The sequence below is a fragment of the Ammodytes marinus genome, assembly GCF_949987685.1.
Source record: "Ammodytes marinus genome assembly, chromosome: 13".
Taxonomy (NCBI): Eukaryota; Metazoa; Chordata; class Actinopteri; order Uranoscopiformes; family Ammodytidae; genus Ammodytes; species Ammodytes marinus.
The window spans coordinates 2,080,309-2,101,080 of NC_137217.1; the positions used below are offsets into that span (position 1 = coordinate 2,080,309).

The window sequence follows — 20,772 nt, forward strand, 5'->3', positions numbered from 1 at the left end:
CGCCCAAAATAATGTGTGTAACTGACAGCACTACTAATAAACTAAAATAAACAAGTAATTTCTTCTCAAGATACACTCATGCATGTTTTGGGGGGACGTGAGACACCTAGTGGTGAAAGTCCAGTATACCATTCTAGTATTTTCCCCAATATCAAACCAGTTTTGAAATTTTTAAACCGACCCATCCCTACTCACCACCTCCACATTCCCTAGCCTAGCCCACACTGAACCAAAATATGTGGATCGCGGATATAACCCTCTCCAGCCATCTGAAGTCCCAGTAGAAGACAAGCCTACGGAGAGGACAGTCATACTCGTCTTGAGTGACCGCCGGTGATAACACCATCATTCATTAAGTGAATTGTGATGGATAATTTTTGTTAGAACAACATGTTGAGAACTTGTGATTAATAAATTGATGTGTTGATTCAGATGGGAGGAAAAGATGGCCAATAGGAGATCAGCGTCAGCACAGCTGAAAAGCCAATGCCAATCTTTCTTCTTTCGACACCATCGACTAAAACTCACTTCTGTTCATTTCTCATCTTTACGCCCAGGCTGCATCTAGCTATTCATTCCACACACACACACTCACACACACACACCCATAGCAGTACAGAAGCAGCAGCGTGTGAGCGGTGAGTAAGAGAGAGCAGAAAAGAGAGAGCTAAATGAGATATGATGGGTGCACCTTGACAACCAAAGATATGAGCGCATGTTCGTGAGGACTTTTGTTCGATAGTCACATGCTAGGTCACTCTAGCAGTGAAGCATTCACTACTGGATAAGAAGTAGATTTAAAAACTGAAAAGAGATTGCAATCCATTGGACTGCTATGAACAGGGCTGGACTGGGACAAAAAATCGGCCCTGGCATTTTTGGCCATGGCAGCCCACCATGATTATTATGGAAGAGTTTATTAGACTTTAATGTCTGTGAAAGCAAAACAGTTTTGTAAAAGCACAGAAGACAATTGACAAGTGTGTATCATGATTCACACGTATTTCACTATCCACAAACCTGTAATTTTTGACTTGCAAATATGTAGAACTTACTCTGAAAATACAAAGTCATATTTACGCATTTACGGATCTGTTTCTGCTTGTGAAAAGGGGTTTGCATATTTGTGGATTGCCTCCTGTGAGTTTGTGAGCCACATTACATTTTTACATAATTTTGTCCAACTTCTACCACCGAGATCTGTAGAACAAGCGTTACAAATGTGAAGTGCAATAATTTGTATGTGTGTAATTGTGTTTTGTAAAGTTATATCCACACAAAGAAAAAGCGATTTGCAAATATGTAGAATTTAGTCTGTAAATGTGTATTTTAATTTTGCATAATTTTTTAATTTTTTTTTAATGCAAATAGTTTCACCACAAAAAAAGACATGTCAACTCTTATTTACACATTTACAGAACCATTTCTACATGTGAAACTGGCTCTGCGCATTTGTGGATCGCTTCCTGTGCGCTCACGGAATATTGTCCCATTCGTGCCGCAGGGATCTGCAAAACGTCACCTGTAAAATGAGACCTGTATTTTGAATTCTGTACTTTAGGTGCAGTTAGACAGGTCCACCAGCAGATGGCGCACTCGCGGCGCAGCCTTTATCTATCGGCGAACCACATGGTCCCCTTGACCAATCAAAGGAGCTTGTTTAGGGGCGGCCACCTCATTGGTTCATTTGGAGGCCTGTCACACGAACAGAGGAGGGAAAAAAAGCTGTCCACAGCTCAAGCTCATTCTCGAGTTCGTCGGACATTATTCCTCGTTAGTGAGCAGGAAAGCAGCTGGCTGCAGACTAGCGGAGCTGAGTATCGGTGATAAGAGAGGTATGTTGTTATGCTGACCCACCATTATACTATCATACAGTAGTTTGTGCGCTGGTCACCTGCGAGGGTAATCAGCATTTCTTGCTAGGCTATTTAGCGAGCTAGCTGACATGTTACACTAAGCATGATTATTTGAGTTTGTCGCCATCATTTTTAGCACACAGACATGCCGCGACCCGCGACAGGCAAAGCTTCTCCCTTTCATATAATATTTCAATTGTAATACAACAATATGCCAACTAATTAGATGGTAATTTAAATGCAGGCTATACATGTGTGGGGCATACCTCTAAAAAAAATTAACGTTTTACTCTTAGTAATATGTGTGTTGGTCACCTCCTGTGTATCTAGTAAATGGTGTTACAGGGTTAAAGTGATAGTATTGTGAGCTTGGTGTAGTTAAAGAATTGCAGTAACATTGCCAAAGTATTGTGATCAGATGAGTTTCATAATTATGCACTTCAGGGGAGATTGCCATTATAAGAATTTAGCATGGTAAAACATGATTAGCATCACCTTGTTTATTTTTACATTATCCATAGTTTACAACGTAACACATGCTGTCAAAGAAAGGTACTACAAGCCTCCCCCTGACTGTTATGGTGCTTTCAGCTAGACCTGATTTAAAATAAAATAATGCTAAGAATACCAAGAGCCACTCGAAGTGTAATGAGATTGTTATTAAAACATGTATATTCGTGTCACATGATTGTGTAACCTATAAGGTTTCTGTCATTCTTGTAACATATGGTATTTTTCCTCCTTTAGGAAATGCTGCTGAATCATTGACTGACTGCACTACGGACCAGCAAAGCTGTCACCATGGTGCACCTGTGGACCTAGACCATCTCCAGTTTATACTGTTACGGGACCAAACCAACTTCAGATCCCACATGCAAATCATTGGTTATGTGAAGGGTCATCTCTCTCATATCCCGGTTAAAATTACCCTATAGATATCACACTCAAGGACTAAAGGCAGTGCATTAACCCAATGCTCATTACTTGGTTACCCATGTACATTTTGCATTAGTCCATTGTATACAAGTTGGAAAATTACAGAAATAAAATAAACAAGTGAATGTATTTGAGCATATGGTTTCATGTTTTGCATGTTGATGAAGTGGGATGTTCCACTTGCTTCCACTCATGTCAGCCCTGGGAATCTCCCAGCCAATCCAGAATTTGACCATTTTAAAGCTTGTGGAAGTGCAAACGACTAAAGGACTGTACTAACAATTACCAAAGAACTGGAAACGGAGATAATTGAGTAACTGCATGCTTGACACAGACACATACGGCTAGTTTGAAAATGGTTAAGTGGTGAAAATATTGTATTTATACTGTACACATTTTATTTGTTTTAGGGGGTAATTGTTTTTTGCTGCTTGCCCTGTTCACAGGCGTTACATTGCTATGCTCGGGCACTCCTGCCTGCTTGTACAAACTGTGTGATGTCGACCACAATCTACTGCAGCTAAAACACAATGACTATGGATAACCAAATTCTGCAAATAATCTCAACTGAATCCAAACACTGTATCCTGAGGATGTATGTTTATTTGACATGTTTCTTTACTTTTTATGCATCGCTATGGACCCATTTGTGAATCTGAAATAAATTATGGATATCCCTTGAATGGCCACATAGTGTGTTGCTGTGAGTTCACTTTGTCCATGGGCCAGACCAGAAATCGGTACAATCTTGGTGCTCATGTGCACCTCTCGAATATGTATTGATGCGATATACCTTTTATATTTTAAGCTTTATGGTGGTTTTCCCCTCTTACAGCAAAAGTAAGAGCTAGTCATTGAAGGTGAGACACTGCAGGGGAATAGGATATGTTATATTTGTAGATATCATCTTGAAACTTTTCCAGTTGATTACTAGCATTAAAACAATTCGTTTTTGTGTTACCATTTGTTCAGAAATGCTTTATAAATATTCTATTCTGACTGCAGAGATGCTAATTCACGGAAAGGGGTGCATAAAGGGCAACTAGTGAGCTCTTGTAAAGCTGTTGGGAAAGTCCTAAGCCCTCAATTAATTAACATGCTGAAAATTGCTTTTAATTTAAAGGCTCTATCCATCCTGGCTTTATCCAACATCTATATTTTGGTTTGATTTTGCTTTTGCAAATGTTCACAAAATAAGTCACTGTATCCTGAGGATGGATGTTTATTTGACATGTTTCTTTACTTTTTGGCATTGCTATGGACCTATTTGTGAATCTGAAATAAAGAATGATTGGTAGGGTGAGTTGCCCTAATGTGGGACACTGCCTAATGTGGGACACCTAAGGTCTAGAGCATTTATCTTTTATTTCTAACACATGTAAATAGATAATATTGTTGTCAAATCCAAGCAGGGGTTCCCTGTGATTGAAATCACATGAATTTACAATTTTGATTTTAAAGATAAGGGAGTCAAAAAGGAAGTAAACCATGTGAAGTCCAGACAAAGGACAGTGACATGGTTTGAGAGGAACTCAATGCTAAGGCTATACATTTTTCATTAACAAAACAATGTTGCCATTTGTTATCAGATTATGTTTATGATACAACTATGCATCAAAGTATGCAATGATATTGGGAAAATGTTTTAAGTTGTTTTTCATCTTCAATCAATCTGTAGCTGTCCCACATTCGGAAAGGTGTTTCCAAGAGTGGGACAGCATGATTTGCCTAATCTGGGACAGTCATTTAAATTGGGGAAATACACATGCAGGAAAATCAAATGTGCAATGTGAATTTTATTCAAGGTTTACAGGTCTAATACTCTTATAAAGAAAGCATCCCTGAAGCAAATAGAAATTAACTAAACCCTGTGCCTAGGAAATAGTAATTTTCTCATGTCCTATGTTAACTCAATGCAATGTATTACAGGTCAGGCTATAATGGCAAAGCGCAGAGTTGGGACATGAAGCCAGTGCAAGAAAAGTATTGTTCAAATTGAAACCATCAAACCTGAGTAATGTACCTAAGACCATGAGTGTTAGCAGATACGTTTGATTTGAATTAGTTAAGGGGATATTGTTTTTTTCTGCATAATACAGACTGTCCCAGATTAGAGCGACACACTGTCCCAGATTAAAGCAAACACCTTTTCTTGAGCAATTTAGCACATGGACCACTAATATACGTGCCATCACTTCTCTGAGTATGATATCTGAATTATTTCTTCTCTTTTAATTAGCCAACATCTTGGGGATTTCAGAATGGTATCATGTATGGGTCAAATATATTGGCTTCATATGTTAATATCGTACATAAATTGAAATTGCAAAAAGTGTCCCACATTAGGGCAACTCACCCTACCAATCATTCTTTATTTCAGATTCACAAATAGGTCCATAGCAATGCCAAAAAGTAAAGAAACATGTCAAATAAACATCCATCCTCAGGATACAGTGACTTATTTTGTGAACATTTGCAAAAGCAAAATCAAACCAAAATATAGATGTTGGATAAAGCCAGGATGGATAGAGCCTTTAAATTAAAAGCAATTTTCAGCATGTTAATTAATTGAGGGCTTAGGACTTTCCCAACAGCTTTACAAGAGCTCACTAGTTGCCCTTTATGCACCCCTTTCCGTGAATTAGCATCTCTGCAGTCAGAATAGAATATTTATAAAGCATTTCTGAACAAATGGTAACACAAAAACGAATTGTTTTAATGCTAGTAATCAACTGGAAAAGTTTCAAGATGATATCTACAAATATAACATATCCTATTCCCCTGCAGTGTCTCACCTTCAATGACTAGCTCTTACTTTTGCTGTAAGAGGGGAAAACCACCATAAAGCTTAAAATATAAAAGGTATATCGCATCAATACATATTCGAGAGGTGCACATGAGCACCAAGATTGTACCGATTTCTGGTCTGGCCCATGGACAAAGTGAACTCACAGCAACACACTATGTGGCCATTCAAGGGATATCCATAATTTATTTCAGATTCACAAATGGGTCCATAGCGATGCATAAAAAGTAAAGAAACATGTCAAATAAACATACATCCTCAGGATACAGTGTTTGGATTCAGTTGAGATTATTTGCAGAATTTGGTTATCCATAGTCATTGTGTTTTAGCTGCAGTAGATTGTGGTCGACATCACACAGTTTGTACAAGCAGGCAGGAGTGCCCGAGCATAGCAATGTAACGCCTGTGAACAGGGCAAGCAGCAAAAAACAATTACCCCCTAAAACAAATAAAATGTGTACAGTATAAATACAATATTTTCACCACTTAACCATTTTCAAACTAGCCGTATGTGTCTGTGTCAAGCATGCAGTTACTCAATTATCTCCGTTTCCAGTTCTTTGGTAATTGTTAGTACAGTCCTTTAGTCGTTTGCACTTCCACAAGCTTTAAAATGGTCAAATTCTGGATTGGCTGGGAGATTCCCAGGGCTGACATGAGTGGAAGCAAGTGGAACATCCCACTTCATCAACATGCAAAACATGAAACCATATGCTCAAATACATTCACTTGTTTATTTTATTTCTGTAATTTTCCAACTTGTATACAATGGACTAATGCAAAATGTACATGGGTAACCAAGTAATGAGCATTGGGTTAATGCACTGCCTTTAGTCCTTGAGTGTGATATCTATAGGGTAATTTTAACCGGGATATGAGAGAGATGACCCTTCACATAACCAATGATTTGCATGTGGGATCTGAAGTTGGTTTGGTCCCGTAACAGTATAAACTGGAGATGGTCTAGGTCCACAGGTGCACCATGGTGACAGCTTTGCTGGTCCGTAGTGCAGTCAGTCAATGATTCAGCAGCATTTCCTAAAGGAGGAAAAATACCATATGTTACAAGAATGACAGTAACCTTATAGGTTACACAATCATGTGACACGAATATACATGTTTTAATAACAATCTCATTACACTTCGAGTGGCTCTTGGTATTCTTAGCATTATTTTATTTTAAATCAGGTCTAGCTGAAAGCACCATAACAGTCAGGGGGAGGCTTGTAGTACCTTTCTTTGACAGCATGTGTTACGTTGTAAACTATGGATAATGTAAAAATAAACAAGGTGATGCTAATCATGTTTTACCATGCTAAATTCTTATAATGGCAATCTCCCCTGAAGTGCATAATTATGAAACTCATCTGATCACAATACTTTGGCAATGTTACTGCAATTCTTTAACTACACCAAGCTCACAATACTATCACTTTAACCCTGTAACACCATTTACTAGATACACAGGAGGTGACCAACACACATATTACTAAGAGTAAAACGTTAATTTTTTTTAGAGGTATGCCCCACACATGTATAGCCTGCATTTAAATTACCATCTAATTAGTTGGCATATTGTTGTATTACAATTGAAATATTATATGAAAGGGAGAAGCTTTGCCTGTCGCGGGTCGCGGCATGTCTGTGTGCTAAAAATGATGGCGACAAACTCAAATAATCATGCTTAGTGTGTAACATGTCAGCTAGCTCGCTAAATAGCCTAGCAAGAAATGCTGATTACCCTCGCAGGTGACCAGCGCACAAACTACTGTATGATAGTATAATGGTGGGTCAGCATAACAACATACCTCTCTTATCACCGATACTCAGCTCCGCTAGTCTGCAGCCAGCTGCTTTCCTGCTCACTAACGAGGAATAATGTCCGACGAACTCGAGAATGAGCTTGAGCTGTGGACAGCTTTTTTTCCCTCCTCTGTTCGTGTGACAGGCCTCCAAATGAACCAATGAGGTGGCCGCCCCTAAACAAGCTCCTTTGATTGGTCAAGGGGACCATGTGGTTCGCCGATAGATAAAGGCTGCGCCGCGAGTGCGCCATCTGCTGGTGGACCTGTCTAACTGCACCTAAAGTACAGAATTCAAAATACAGGTCTCATTTTACAGGTGACGTTTTGCAGATCCCTGCGGCACGAATGGGACAATATTCCGTGAGCGCACAGGAAGCGATCCACAAATGCGCAGAGCCAGTTTCACATGTAGAAATGGTTCTGTAAATGTGTAAATAAGAGTTGACATGTCTTTTTTTGTGGTGAAACTATTTGCATTAAAAAAAAATTAAAAAATTATGCAAAATTAAAATACACATTTACAGACTAAATTCTACATATTTGCAAATCGCTTTTTCTTTGTGTGGATATAACTTTACAAAACACAATTACACACATACAAATTATTGCACTTCACATTTGTAACGCTTGTTCTACAGATCTCGGTGGTAGAAGTTGGACAAAATTATGTAAAAATGTAATGTGGCTCACAAACTCACAGGAGGCAATCCACAAATATGCAAACCCCTTTTCACAAGCAGAAACAGATCCGTAAATGCGTAAATATGACTTTGTATTTTCAGAGTAAGTTCTACATATTTGCAAGTCAAAAATTACAGGTTTGTGGATAGTGAAATACGTGTGAATCATGATACACACTTGTCAATTGTCTTCTGTGCTTTTACAAAACTGTTTTGCTTTCACAGATATTAAAGTCTAATAAACTCTTCCATAGATTATTTATACGATATGCAGAGGCAGGAGCGTTGCACCAAATTCTGGGCCCCTATACAGGAAAACCTGATGGGCCCTCTGAGAGGCGGTCTTACAACACAAACATGTAAAAGCTATGTTTGTCTATAGTCCAAAACGTATGAGTGACTGGTCCCTCTCTGAGCCAGATAACAACACAATGTTTCTATTGATGAATGACCAAATCATTACGCGTACTTGAACACAACCCCTGGTCTGATGACTCTTAATAAACATGCACACGCACAGTGTTTCTCACAGGAATTTGGGAGACTGTGTCGTGGACCCTGGACCTTCTAGGGAGGTCCGGGGGAATGCTCCCTCGGAAGATTTTTTTTTAAATGTTAAAGTAAAATTCATCAATCTGGTGCACTTTGAGGAGAAAACTAAGGCTAAATCAACTATTTCCTATGTAAGCTATTTAGTACCATTTTCTGGAATAATTTATAGACACAGAATGACCAAAAAGCAGAAAGAAGAAATGTACATGTTTAAAAAATCCAGTCAGCTTCGGGATTTTTTTTACCTTCATTTGTATTTTTTAATGGCCCAATATAGGCCCCTGATCTTCGTAGCCCTGAACAATGTTAATTAAAAAATAACAAATTTATTGACGAATGAAAGGCCCCTGATATCTGTTTTTTTTCTCCCCTAAATAACATTTGTCAGGGCCTTCAAAGATCAGGGGCCTATATTGAGCCAGTAAAAAAAATTAAAAAATTAAAAAATAAGTTTGAGTGCCTTGGGCCCCCCAAGCCTATCGGCCGTCCGACGGCCCTGGACGTAACTGACCATCGTCAGATGCTCATAATTACCGAGTAGAAGTTGAATTCGTGATAATACAATTCAATGCAGCCTCTGAATGGGCGGCCCTCTGCTGTGTGTGTGTGTTTGGGCCAGGCCCAGCCTAGAACCATTCATAATGAGTAATGGCCTGGGACAAAGTTTTATTTAACTTTTAGGTGAAGTTGACAGCCTGCACGCACATTTATATGTCCATGGCACTCCCGACAGGGAAGGTACCTCGGCCTTCGGCTGTTTTTTTTGACCCGGCCCGGCCCAAAATGCCTGCCGGCCCACCGGGCATTCCCCGGTACGCCCGATGGCCAGTCCAGCCCTGGCTATGAACATACTGGCATTGTCTGATTTGAAATTATACTCATTTGAACATTCAACTATTCATTTCACAGATCATAAATAATAATTAATTCTTAAAGTTATTTTTCAAGCAAAGATTCCCTGGTTCCAACTTGCTTTTCTTTGAAGGAAAAGTCGTGCACTGTTACGCCTGGCAGTGAGGCGTGCCTCTTTTTACTCATGTTAGCATGTTAACAGGTTTAATCAGGTTCATGTTAACAGGTTTAATCATCGCTCACGTCTGACAGGGAGTATATACCAGCGAAAATGATACGTTTGACATCAAACAAGACTTGATACTTGAGACATACATAAGGCAACATTTCCGTGAGGCGGTCGCCGCGTGGCAGTTTGTCACCCATATTGTGAGTTGGGTCTGTTGAAAAATCTCAATAAAGTTGGCAAATTTTTGCAGCATTTCCTGATATTTTATCGATCATAAATTAATTAAACACAAAAACATCTATTGGCCAGCCTGCCTTCTCTATAAAAGGGAGGGAAACTATAGAACCTTTTACCCACAAATCTAACACTAGAGACCAACAGTGGAACTTTTAACAGAGAATTAAAACAATGGCTAAAATCGAAACAACAGTCCTCACATGCATGTCTTACAACTGGTTTAATGACTTATCACGCTGCCTTTGCTATAAATATTGTATATATTTGACTCTGAAGATATTGCTGCTATTTTATCCCAGTATTTTGCATATTTTATTATTTCAGTCATTTCCTCTATTATTTTCTCAAGTTTTATTATTTTCCTGTGGACAGGTGTTGAGAACTAGCATGTATGCTAAAACATTTAAACAATGCATCTGGTTGGTCCAATGTCACTATGATGTCCATGTCAAACATAACATTCAAATCATATCCACCAGACTTTCTGATATCCTTTATTGTGAAAAATCAATTGTTTCATCCCAAATTTATTGACTCTTTATCTCATAATAAATTATTGTTAGTTATTGACAGATTAACTAACAACTGCTATTGCTTTCAAATGGTGACCAAATATGTAGCAACACTACCTGTTATTCCTTTTTTCTGTGAAATAATTCAGAAATTATACTGGGGGGGGCAATGCCATATAAGGCGAGGATGGCACGGGACTGGCATTATCTTTATGCATCCCGTGATAATGCGGCAGGTGTCCTTGGGGGAGCGGTATCATCCAGTTTGGTGTGATGAGTGCGGCTCCAGCTTGAGCACGCGTATTTGGCTAAGGAGAAGCACAGGGCTAGGGCAGTTGCAAGGATGGTTGGTGGATCAGCGCCCCAATTTGAGTTTCCCAGTTTGCGCAGGATGTTGTTGCGGGTGTTGACCTTGGCTTTGGTGTTCTGGAGGTGGGTTTTGAAAGAGAGTGTCCTGTCGAGTGTGACTCTGAGGTACACGGGGTGGGAGTGGTTGGAGAGTTTGTGGCCATCCCATGAGACGCTCAGTTCTTTCCCTGCATCTCGATTTTTTTTTTTTAATAATTGGGTTTTTGATGGGTTGGGTTTCAGGTGGTTGTTATTGTAGTAGGTGGTCATCTCTTGGAGGGCGCTTTCCAGGACAGCCTTGATCTTCTGGCAGTTCTCCTGTAGGGTGGTGAGAGGTCATCAGCATAGATGAAGGGGCAGCATTGTGGGGGGAGTGGTTGGTAGTTGTTGTAGCTGTAAATGTTGAAGAGTAGGGGGGCCAGTACACTGCCTTGTGGTAGACCGTTCTTTTGGGCTTTCCATTTGCTCTTCTTGTCGTTTAGTTGCCCAAGGACTGCATCTGCTTCTTCTGCCGACTTCTTAGTAACTGTTGTGTCCTGCTTGCTTGTCTCTATGTGCTCCTGTCCTGTTTTGTGCATGTTAGTGTCTAAATGACTGTGTTGGTGCCGCATGTGTGTGCTTTATGCTGCTGAATGTGTCCTTTTATTGTAGGTGTGTTTGTCCTGTTCTAATCTACTGTTTAGTGGACTTTCCTATGTTTTATGTACACTGTGTTTTATTGTCTGCTTATTTTATTGTCTTTTTTGCCATTTTCTGTCAATGTGTCCTTACTGGGGATGGCTGTTTCAATTTTTTTTCTTTAACCGACAAGAATTAACTGGTTATTAACCATTAACCGTTAAGATTAAATGTATCCTATTTATAGTGAAATACTTGAAGCATTATAGCAGGGCTCCCAACCTTTTTTGTTCCAAGGCATAATCATTTAAAAACAATTTAGGGACCAGTAGCCAATTTTAATGCCTGCATTTTGACATTCACACGGCATCTCGTCTGTTGTGAGAAGAGGTCTAGTATGTGAATGTAGGAGCAGAAAGTGCAATAAGCGACTGAAAAGGGACATTTATACACACATAGGCTACATTAATGTGCGCCGTCTCAGTCATTGGCGTTGTGATGTGGGGCATCTGAGTAGGGATATTAAGGACCCCGGTTCCGCTTAATTCAAAACACGAAAATCAATAACGTTTGAGTTTATCGATACCGCTATGGAGTCCACTAGGTCCCATGACGTAATGTTAAATCTTGAGTAGAGTCGTGTCATTTAAGAATAATATAATTTCGGCCTTTAGCTCAGTGGGGGCGCCTTTAGCTCAGTTGGTAAGGCGTCCCCCCCATGGGCCTCGGCCAGCAGCAGACCCGGGTTTGATTCCAGCCCGTGGTCGTTCTCTGCATGTCACTCCCCTCTCTGCCCCATTTCAACTCTGTCTCTACACTATCAATAAAGCATAAATGCTAGCAATAAAGCATAAATGCTTGATAATGCTGATTAGAGCATATGCTTCATCACAGATGTGAGAATCAGTGTATAGAATGTGTTGGTTGATAAGCAACAAGAAAGCACAATATAGGAATGTCAGAGAGAAGTTTGAGGTCAGACACAGAGGAGCTGTTACAGTGTAATAGTGGACTCAATATATAAGTCATTTTTTCTAAAGTAAAAAAAGTCAAAGATTTCTGAGGATTCTTTTTAAAAAAAATCTTTAAAGTGATCATAAAATGAATAGCTTTATCGGTTGGACCAAACGAACAATAGACAGAAGTCACCTTGAATAAAAAAAACTGAGGTCATTGGTGGAATTACTTTGGACATTTAAGAGACCAATCCATTCAGCTATAATAATAATAATAATAATAATAATAATAATAATAATAATAATAATAATAATAATAATAATAATAATGTCTGATGTCAGTGTCACTCAGGCTCATATATATTTCATTGTAATAGCAAAAAAAATGAAGCAATGCCAAGTTGATTCAGTCTTGGCGTCTTGTTACTCTTAAATAGTTCTGGTTTTGGTTCTCATGGTTTCACCTCCTTCACTAACAGTAGCACAGAGGTGATTGGGAATTGAAGCAAAAAATAATCAACTTACAATGGATGGAGATAATAATGATGACGCTATAATGAAGATAATATTAGGCCTATGGAAAACTGTGACCTGAGGATCACAGTTGAGCAATCAATCTGGAATTCATCTTCCGATTTCCCGGGACACATTCCAGCCTTGTTCCTTCACAGACCCTGTCCTCATAACTCTTTGTAAACTGAACACGTAATGTGAATCTGTCTCCTTAACATTAACTAAATTGTTCTAAAGTAAATGTGGATAGGCCAAGTTAGAGTGGGTTTTCCATGGCCGCTAACCGTGAACTACTTCTCGTCGGTATGAAGCGTCAGTCTGCTCTGGAGACATTTCTACGCTCACATTTTACACAAAGAGCTAGTCACTCGTGTGGAAAGTTCAATACACGGCCCGTTACTCACCAATAGTCCTGAAACTCTCCGACAAAGTTCTCCTCAACTTTTTCATCCTGCCGATCTTCTCAGCGGGCTGGGAGGCTGGCAGCAGGTCGCACATTGTGTCTGTCAGCGGAGCGGTGTGAGGAGGAGAGCGGCAGAGCGGCGCGGGGTGAGGAGGAGAGCGGCAGAGCGGCGCGGTGTGAGGAGCAGAGCGGCGCGGTGTGAGGAGCAGAGCGGCAGGAGGAGAGCGGCGCTCTGTCAGCCCAGCTGCAGCGCTGCAAAACAGGAAACCAAGCCTCAAGCTTCTCACTCCTCTCATCAACTATTAGCCTACAAGAACGCTACTACATTTCCAAAAAAGACGATCAAAGCATCCAGACTTGAGAGGATGCGCCTTTTGTTTTCGTCCTCCTGATGCCTTATTGTCCTGGGTAAGATCCTTACACGAGCTCTGGCTCTGACTTCTTTCTTTCTCCCGTCAGCCTCCCAGTCGCTCCCTGCTGCACCGCAATCTAGATGTCATTTTTTGGATTCTCTCTCTGGTCTGGGCCCCAGGATCCACCCCTAGCCGCTGATTGGAGGACTGGCAGGATGGAGCGCGTTCCTACTGGCCGCGCAGACTGTCCGTTAGAGAGCAGCACCGCCCTGTAATGTGTTGCAGGAGGGAACAGGATTGATGTGAGCGCTCCAGCATGAGACTGCTGCCCTCTGCAAGACCCGGTCACTGTGTGGAGTGGTCCTACACATCAGCATTCATCAACTCATCTCACTGTATCAGCATTTATCTTTTAGACGGAATAATGAAGAGCAGCTCTGTTGTGATCACTGTTTCCGCATGGTGCATCAAAAGGATAACATGCACAATCAATATGTGGAGCAAAATAACAAAGTATGATTTTATCAGAGAAAATACCTCATGGTGCTAGCACTGACACCTCAGCACAATCAGGATTATGCATAATTGTACGTTCATAAAAAACATTTAAAACATTTGCAAACACATAGAGCTACTGTATACGCTGATAATATTAACCTGCCTATTTCTGCCACACTTATATTTTGTCGGTTCATTAACAATGTAAAGAGAGCTCTGGGTTTACAGCTATCAGAGCCACACAGCATGGAGACTGTAGATCCTATACAGTGAGCAACACTCTGCTACTGCCATGTGTCTTGATGTGTGTGATCATATCTGTACTGCAGTCAGTGCAGCAGCTGCATGGCCCAGGCATCACAAGAACAATGCTGCTGCAGTGTATTATAGGCATAGACTACAAAGTGTCTCAGAATGGACCTGCTCCTAAAGGGTTCACGACCCGCCTGCTCTGTAAACCTCTGGAGTGCTTTAATTTTTTTTTTAAGATATTTTTTGGGAATTTTTTATATGCTTTATTGATAGTGCAGAGAGACAGAGGTGAAATGGGGCAGAGAGGGGAGTGACATGCACAGAACGACTGCGGGCGGGAATCGAACCCGGGTCTGCTGCTGGGCCCGGCCAGGGAGAGGGACGCCTTACCAACTGAGCTAAAGGCGCCCCATGGAGTGCTTTCATAATGCTGGCTCATTCATTTGACTGGGGGATAATTAAGACAAATGTTCAGCTTCATTATTTTGGAATGGTCCTTCATGAGCGTTTGGTAGCGTGGATCCATTTGATACATCAATTGAACAGCACTGCACACCTCTACAGTCAGTGGAAGAGTATGTCTATGATGTGAAACACCAAATATTATCTCATGTAAAAATGCCAGAGCGGTATTTAGGAAGTAGATACAGATCAGATGTGATACAGGTTGAGCTGTGCACAGTGCTGGCTCCAGATGGCAGTGAAGTAAATACAAGTGAAAGAGTTTAGGAGCCAACAAGCCTTTATTCAGGTAATGTGAGGAGAGGAAGCCGTCCTAGAGGTTGTTTGTACAGGTTAGAGAAATCAATGTGTGTAATGATTATGCCGGTATTCCCAGGTAAAAAAGTAATATACTTTAAAGTACTAAAAATGTACTTAATTTTTTGAAAGTACATTTCTAGCACATTTTCACTTTATGTGTTAAAATAAAGTAAACCAAAAATATATTATAAATGTATTAATTACAAATATATTATTTCCTCAGTAGTACTTTAGTTTACTTAGATAAAGTACACTATTTATTAATTCATATTAAGTATATTCATATAAAATATACCAACACTGAAATATATATAAGTGTTTGATTAGTATATTTATTTAAAATGTACTTCGAATGTGTTAAATATAAGTTTAATGTCAGTGTATTTGCATCTACTTTTATCAAGTGCACTTTTAGCACCCTTTCAATAAGTTCACTTTTATAACACTTTTTTTCATATCATTGTTAGCACAGCAGTGTTAAAGTGCACTTAAAATAAGTATATTAATAATTGAATACTACTTCAGTGGTAAATTAGTGTATTCTTCATAAGTACACTATAAACCAGAACAAATTCATCAGTATGTAGCCATCCCAGGCGAAAAAAACGTATACTTTAACATACTAAATTTAAGCACACTTAGTGTACTTCATAAGCACAACATTATTATACTCAAAGTGTGTTATTTTCGAGTACTAAAAACGTACTTCGTATACTAATGATATATCATTATTGCTACTTAAGATATACTAAAATACATCTTAGTGTACTTGACTGTACTATTTTGAGACACCATTAAGATTAACTTAAATATACTTAAGTACACTTTTCTCTACTAATACTGTACTTATTTATAATGTTCTTAAGTTCGATTTAAAGTATACTTAAATCCACTTTTCAGATTACTATTAATACATTTAGAATATACTGGAAATGTATTTCTAATTTAATCTGAACAGCAACAACAGAGCACCTTTCAATTGACCATGTGCTTTTATTTAATGCAGCAGTCACCAGTATTTCTAATAAAAAAACAGTACAACCTTGTGTATTTCTTATCATCACATGGAAAGTATTCTAAAGCTTGGATTGTTTCACTTACATTTGACAGCAATCAGAAAACATATTAGACTTATGAACATATTAAGATGTGTAGATAACAGGAAATTTACTTTGCTGCTTTACAGAAAAATGAATCTTTGATTAATGCACAAGTGCTTCAGTCTTCTTATCAGAAGTTGGATTTTTGAAGCATATTTTTCTTATATATTTTAAGTATATTTTTATTAAAGCATATTAATTCATTTAAACTTCATTATACTATACTGTAGGTATAATCCGAGCAGGTGTAGTTTCACAAAGTGCACTCCTATTTTATAAATTTAAATATATATATATATATATATATATATATTATACATCTCAGACTATACTAATGTAACTTTTAATAAAAAAATTCTGATTTTTTTGTACTTATAAAATGTATATTAGCAATGTAAATTATAGTGTAGGCCTACTTATTACAACAACAACAAAAAAATCTCAATAGTTCATTACAACACTATACCAAATAGGCCAATTTTTTTAAACGTACCCCCTTTAATCTAACGTGTAAACATTGTTTTAAATGGCTTTAGCTTTACATGTAGGTTCTGTTCTGAATGAATAGCAGCGGTGCACTTCCACAGGTGACATGGTGACTCTTCACCTCACCGAACCAAAAAAAAAACAGCCAGTCATCGCAGTGCATTTAATTCGACCAATCACAGTCCACGTTTCCGAATCAAATGTGCATACTGGCCAATCGGGGGCCAGTCACCGAGTCACGTGACACACAAGGTTTGCTTTGCTTTATGCTTCGGACATCGGCAGGTGGACTGCTCAGAAATAATAAAAGGGGAACAAAGAAGAACGGAATATCAGTCAGCTCTGTTCAGCAACCGTGATGAACTTCACCGTGAAGAGGGCCAGTCATGGCCGAATCCGACATGGAAAAACAAAAATACTGCCAGCCAAACTACTTCTTCTTGAAGGTAAGTTTTTCGGCAGACAACACAGTTGGTTAATCTACTATTATATGGGCATCCCCTGAGTTTATAAAATATTTTGCAAGCTGGATAATGTTGGTGTGGAATTCTAACCGTTAGCAACAACGTTATAGCATACTAAATGTCTAAGCTCAGCTAGCAAGGCAGGCACACATGTCCACATTGTGAAATAACCCAGTAACAACATTTTAGAATACATTCATCACTGAAATAACAAATTCTCAATTCATCCACAACTTTCCATTATATTCTAGTAAGAAAAAAAAATAGGTTTTTAAATAGTGAGTGCATATTTAATCATGCACAGTTAACCATAGGTTTTTACAGGTTTAGCTATATAGCATGGATGAACAAGAGGATCAAAATGGAAACCGAAAAGATGACAATTAAAGCCTTTTTTGCTAACTATATTTAATTTTTGTCCCTTTCAAAGACACCGCGAAGAAGAAGTTTCCAAACAACACTGCCGGAAGTGCAAGCCCTCATTTGCAGAAGAATTTGCTGACCAGGCCTACTCAAAGGAAACCACTCCACTGGAAAGATGAAGATGGGAGAATGTAATGTTTAATTTCAGTTTGTGTTTTAGTTTGCGAAAAAAGCATTTTATTATTGTGCAGGACATTTCAATGCGGAGCATGCCTCTAAGATAATCATTCTTGTTGTGCTTTATATAATGGGATATTAATTTCTGTACATTTTGCTTCTTTAAATATGCTCTGCCATACCAGAATATTTGCATTTAATTTTGGTCAAGATATAATACTGTACTTGCTTTGTACTCTTGCCTCCACCCCTCCCTTACCCGCCACACTGCAACTCTCTCCTCCTCGGACTACCTCACAAATCCCTCCATAAACTTCAACTGGTTCAGAATTCAGTTTCCATTATCATAACTCGAACCCCCTCCATCCACCACATCACTGGCTCCCGGTCCAGATCCCTATCCAATTCAAAATCCTACTGAATACATACAAGGCCATCCCCATATTTGTCTGATCTCCTCCAGATTCCCACTGGCTCCCATTCTCTCAGATCATCTTCCTCTAAACACCTGTCTGTCCACTACGCCCGTCTCACCTCCACGGGGACTACCACCCCAATTCAGAAACATTGGTTCATTCCCCCATTTCAAGTTTAATTTCTATTTCCTTTTCGTTACTGTTTTTTAGTTAACTTGTTAAAGAGTATGACTAAAAAGAATTCTCTGGGGTCAGATGATCCAAATTTGAATAAAAATGTTACGATGAAGAGAAACTGTTTGAAAATGTTGTTTAAGAAGTTGTTAATGTATTTAAATATACTTTATTATGCACATTTTCCCTGTAATGCCGTGCATGTTAAAAATAAACTTTTTTTCTACCTCAAGTATGTTCTAAATATGTTTTATGTTTACTTAAAAGTAATTTGAAATTCAAATTAATTATAGAAAAAATGTACTTTCTGTGTACTGTTGAAGTGTACTTTAATGAAATACATCTAGTATACTTTCTGCACACATAATTAGTGTACTCACAGTATATTATTTTCAATGTGCTAACAATATACTTAGTATACTAATGATATATCCTGAGTGCTACTTTAGACATACTAAAGTACAACTTAGTGTACTTATCTGTACTATTTTGAGACAAGATTAAGATGAACTATAATATGCTTAAGTAGAACTTTTTAATTTTTATTTATGTTTTGTAAATATATTTAAAATACAATGGCAATACATAAAGATTAAATTAGAAATACATTTCCAGTATATTCTGAATGTATTAATAGTAATCTGAAAAGTGGATTTAAGTGTAATTTAAATCGAACTAAAGAACATTATAAATAAGTACAGTATTAGTAGAGAAAAGTGTACTTAAGTATATTTAAGTTAATCTTAAGTGTCTCCCAAAATAGTATAGTCAAGTACACTAAAATGTATTTTAGTATATCTTAAGTAGCAATAATGATATATCATTAGTATACTAAGTACGTTTTTAGTACTTGAAAATAACACAATTTTTAGTACAATAATTTTGTGCTTATGAAGTACACTAAGTGTGCTTAAATTTAGTATGTTAACGTATACTTTTTTTTCGCCTGGGTTCCCTTCACCAGATTTAAACACCCCTAAATTAATATCAGGACGTTTGTGTGTATACAGTATCTCACAAAAGTGAGTACACCCCTCACATTTCTTCACATTTTTCTTTATATCTTTCCATGGGACAACACTGAATAAATGACACTTTGATACAATGTAAAGTAGTCAGTGTACAGCTTGAATAACAGTGTAAATTTACTGTCCCCTCAAAATAACTCGACACACAGCCATTAATGTCTAAACTGCTGGCAACAAAAGTGAGTACACCCCTTAGAAAAAAATTACAAATTGGGCCCAAAGTGTAAATATTTTGTGTGGCCACCATTATTTTCCAGCACTGCCTTAACCCTCTTGGGCATGGAGTTCACCAGAGCTTCACAGGTTGCAACTGGAACCCTCTTCCACCCATTTATGACAGCATCACAGAGCTGGTGGATATTAAAGACCTTGCGCTCCTCCACCTTCCGTTTGAGGATGCCCCAAAGATGCTCAATAGGGTTTAGGTCTGGAGACATGCTTGGCCAGGCCATAACCTTTACCCTTAGCTTTTTTAGCAAGCCACTGGTCGTCTTGGAGGTGTGTTTGGGGTCGTTATCATGTTGCAATACCACCCTGCGGCCCAGTTTACGAAGGTTGAGTGCACGTGGTCAGCGTCGTACACAGAGGTTGGCTTTGGAAAATTGACGTATGAGTGCTGCCAGCATTGCTGAAGGGCTTGAAGGGGTGGGGGGTCAACCTGTCAGTGCTCAGACCATACGCCGCACTCTGCATCATACTTGTCTGCATGGCTGTCATCCCAGAAGGAAGCCTATTCTAAAGATGATGCACAAGAAACCCCACAAAAAGTTTGATGAAGAGTACAAAGACAAGTGTGTCTTGCCTAGAGTCAAGCATGGTGGTTGGAGTGTCATGGTCTGGGGCTGCATGAGTGCTGCCAGCACTGGGGAGCTACAGTTCATTGAATTCTAACATGTACTGTGACATACTGAAGCAGAGCATGATCCCCTCCCTTCATAAACTGGGCCGCAGGGCAGTATTGCAACATGATAACGACCCCAAACACCCCTCCGAACGACCACTGGCTTGCTAAAGAAGCTGAGGGTAAAGGTTATGGACTGGCCAAGCATGTCTCCAGTCTTAAACCCTATTGAGCATCTTTGGGGCATCCTAAAACGGGAGATGGAGGAGCGCAAGGACTCTAATATCCACCAGCTCTGTGATGCTGTCATGAATGGGTGGAAGAGGGTTCCAGTTGCAACCTGTGAAGCTCTAGTGAACTACATGCCCAAGAGGGTTAAGGCAGTGCTAGAAAATAATGATGGCAAAACAAAATATTGACACTTTGGGCCCAATTTGGAATTTTTTTCTTAGGGGTGTACTCACTTTTGTTGCCAGCAGTTTAGACATTAATGGCTGTGTGTCGAGTTATTTTGAGGGGACAGTAAATTTACACTGTTATACAAGCTGTACACTAACTACTTGACATTGTATCAAAGTGTAATTTATTCAGTGTTGTCGCATGGAAAGATATAAT

The 20,772-nt window shown here is 39.0% G+C and overlaps 1 protein-coding gene across 1 annotated transcript in view; it reads right to left on the reverse strand.

Annotated features, from left to right (window-relative positions):
• The window catches only part of cdk14 (cyclin dependent kinase 14), a 287,659-nt gene extending 274,089 nt beyond the window's left edge, over positions 1–13,570 (reverse strand). Inside the window, exon 1 of the mRNA XM_080039284.1 lies at positions 13,245–13,570. Coding sequence (XP_079895410.1) covers positions 13,245–13,539 — 295 coding nt within the window. The 5' untranslated portion in view covers positions 13,540–13,570. The remainder of the gene's footprint in view (positions 1–13,244) is intronic.
• Positions 13,571–20,772: the final 7,202 nt, after the last annotated feature.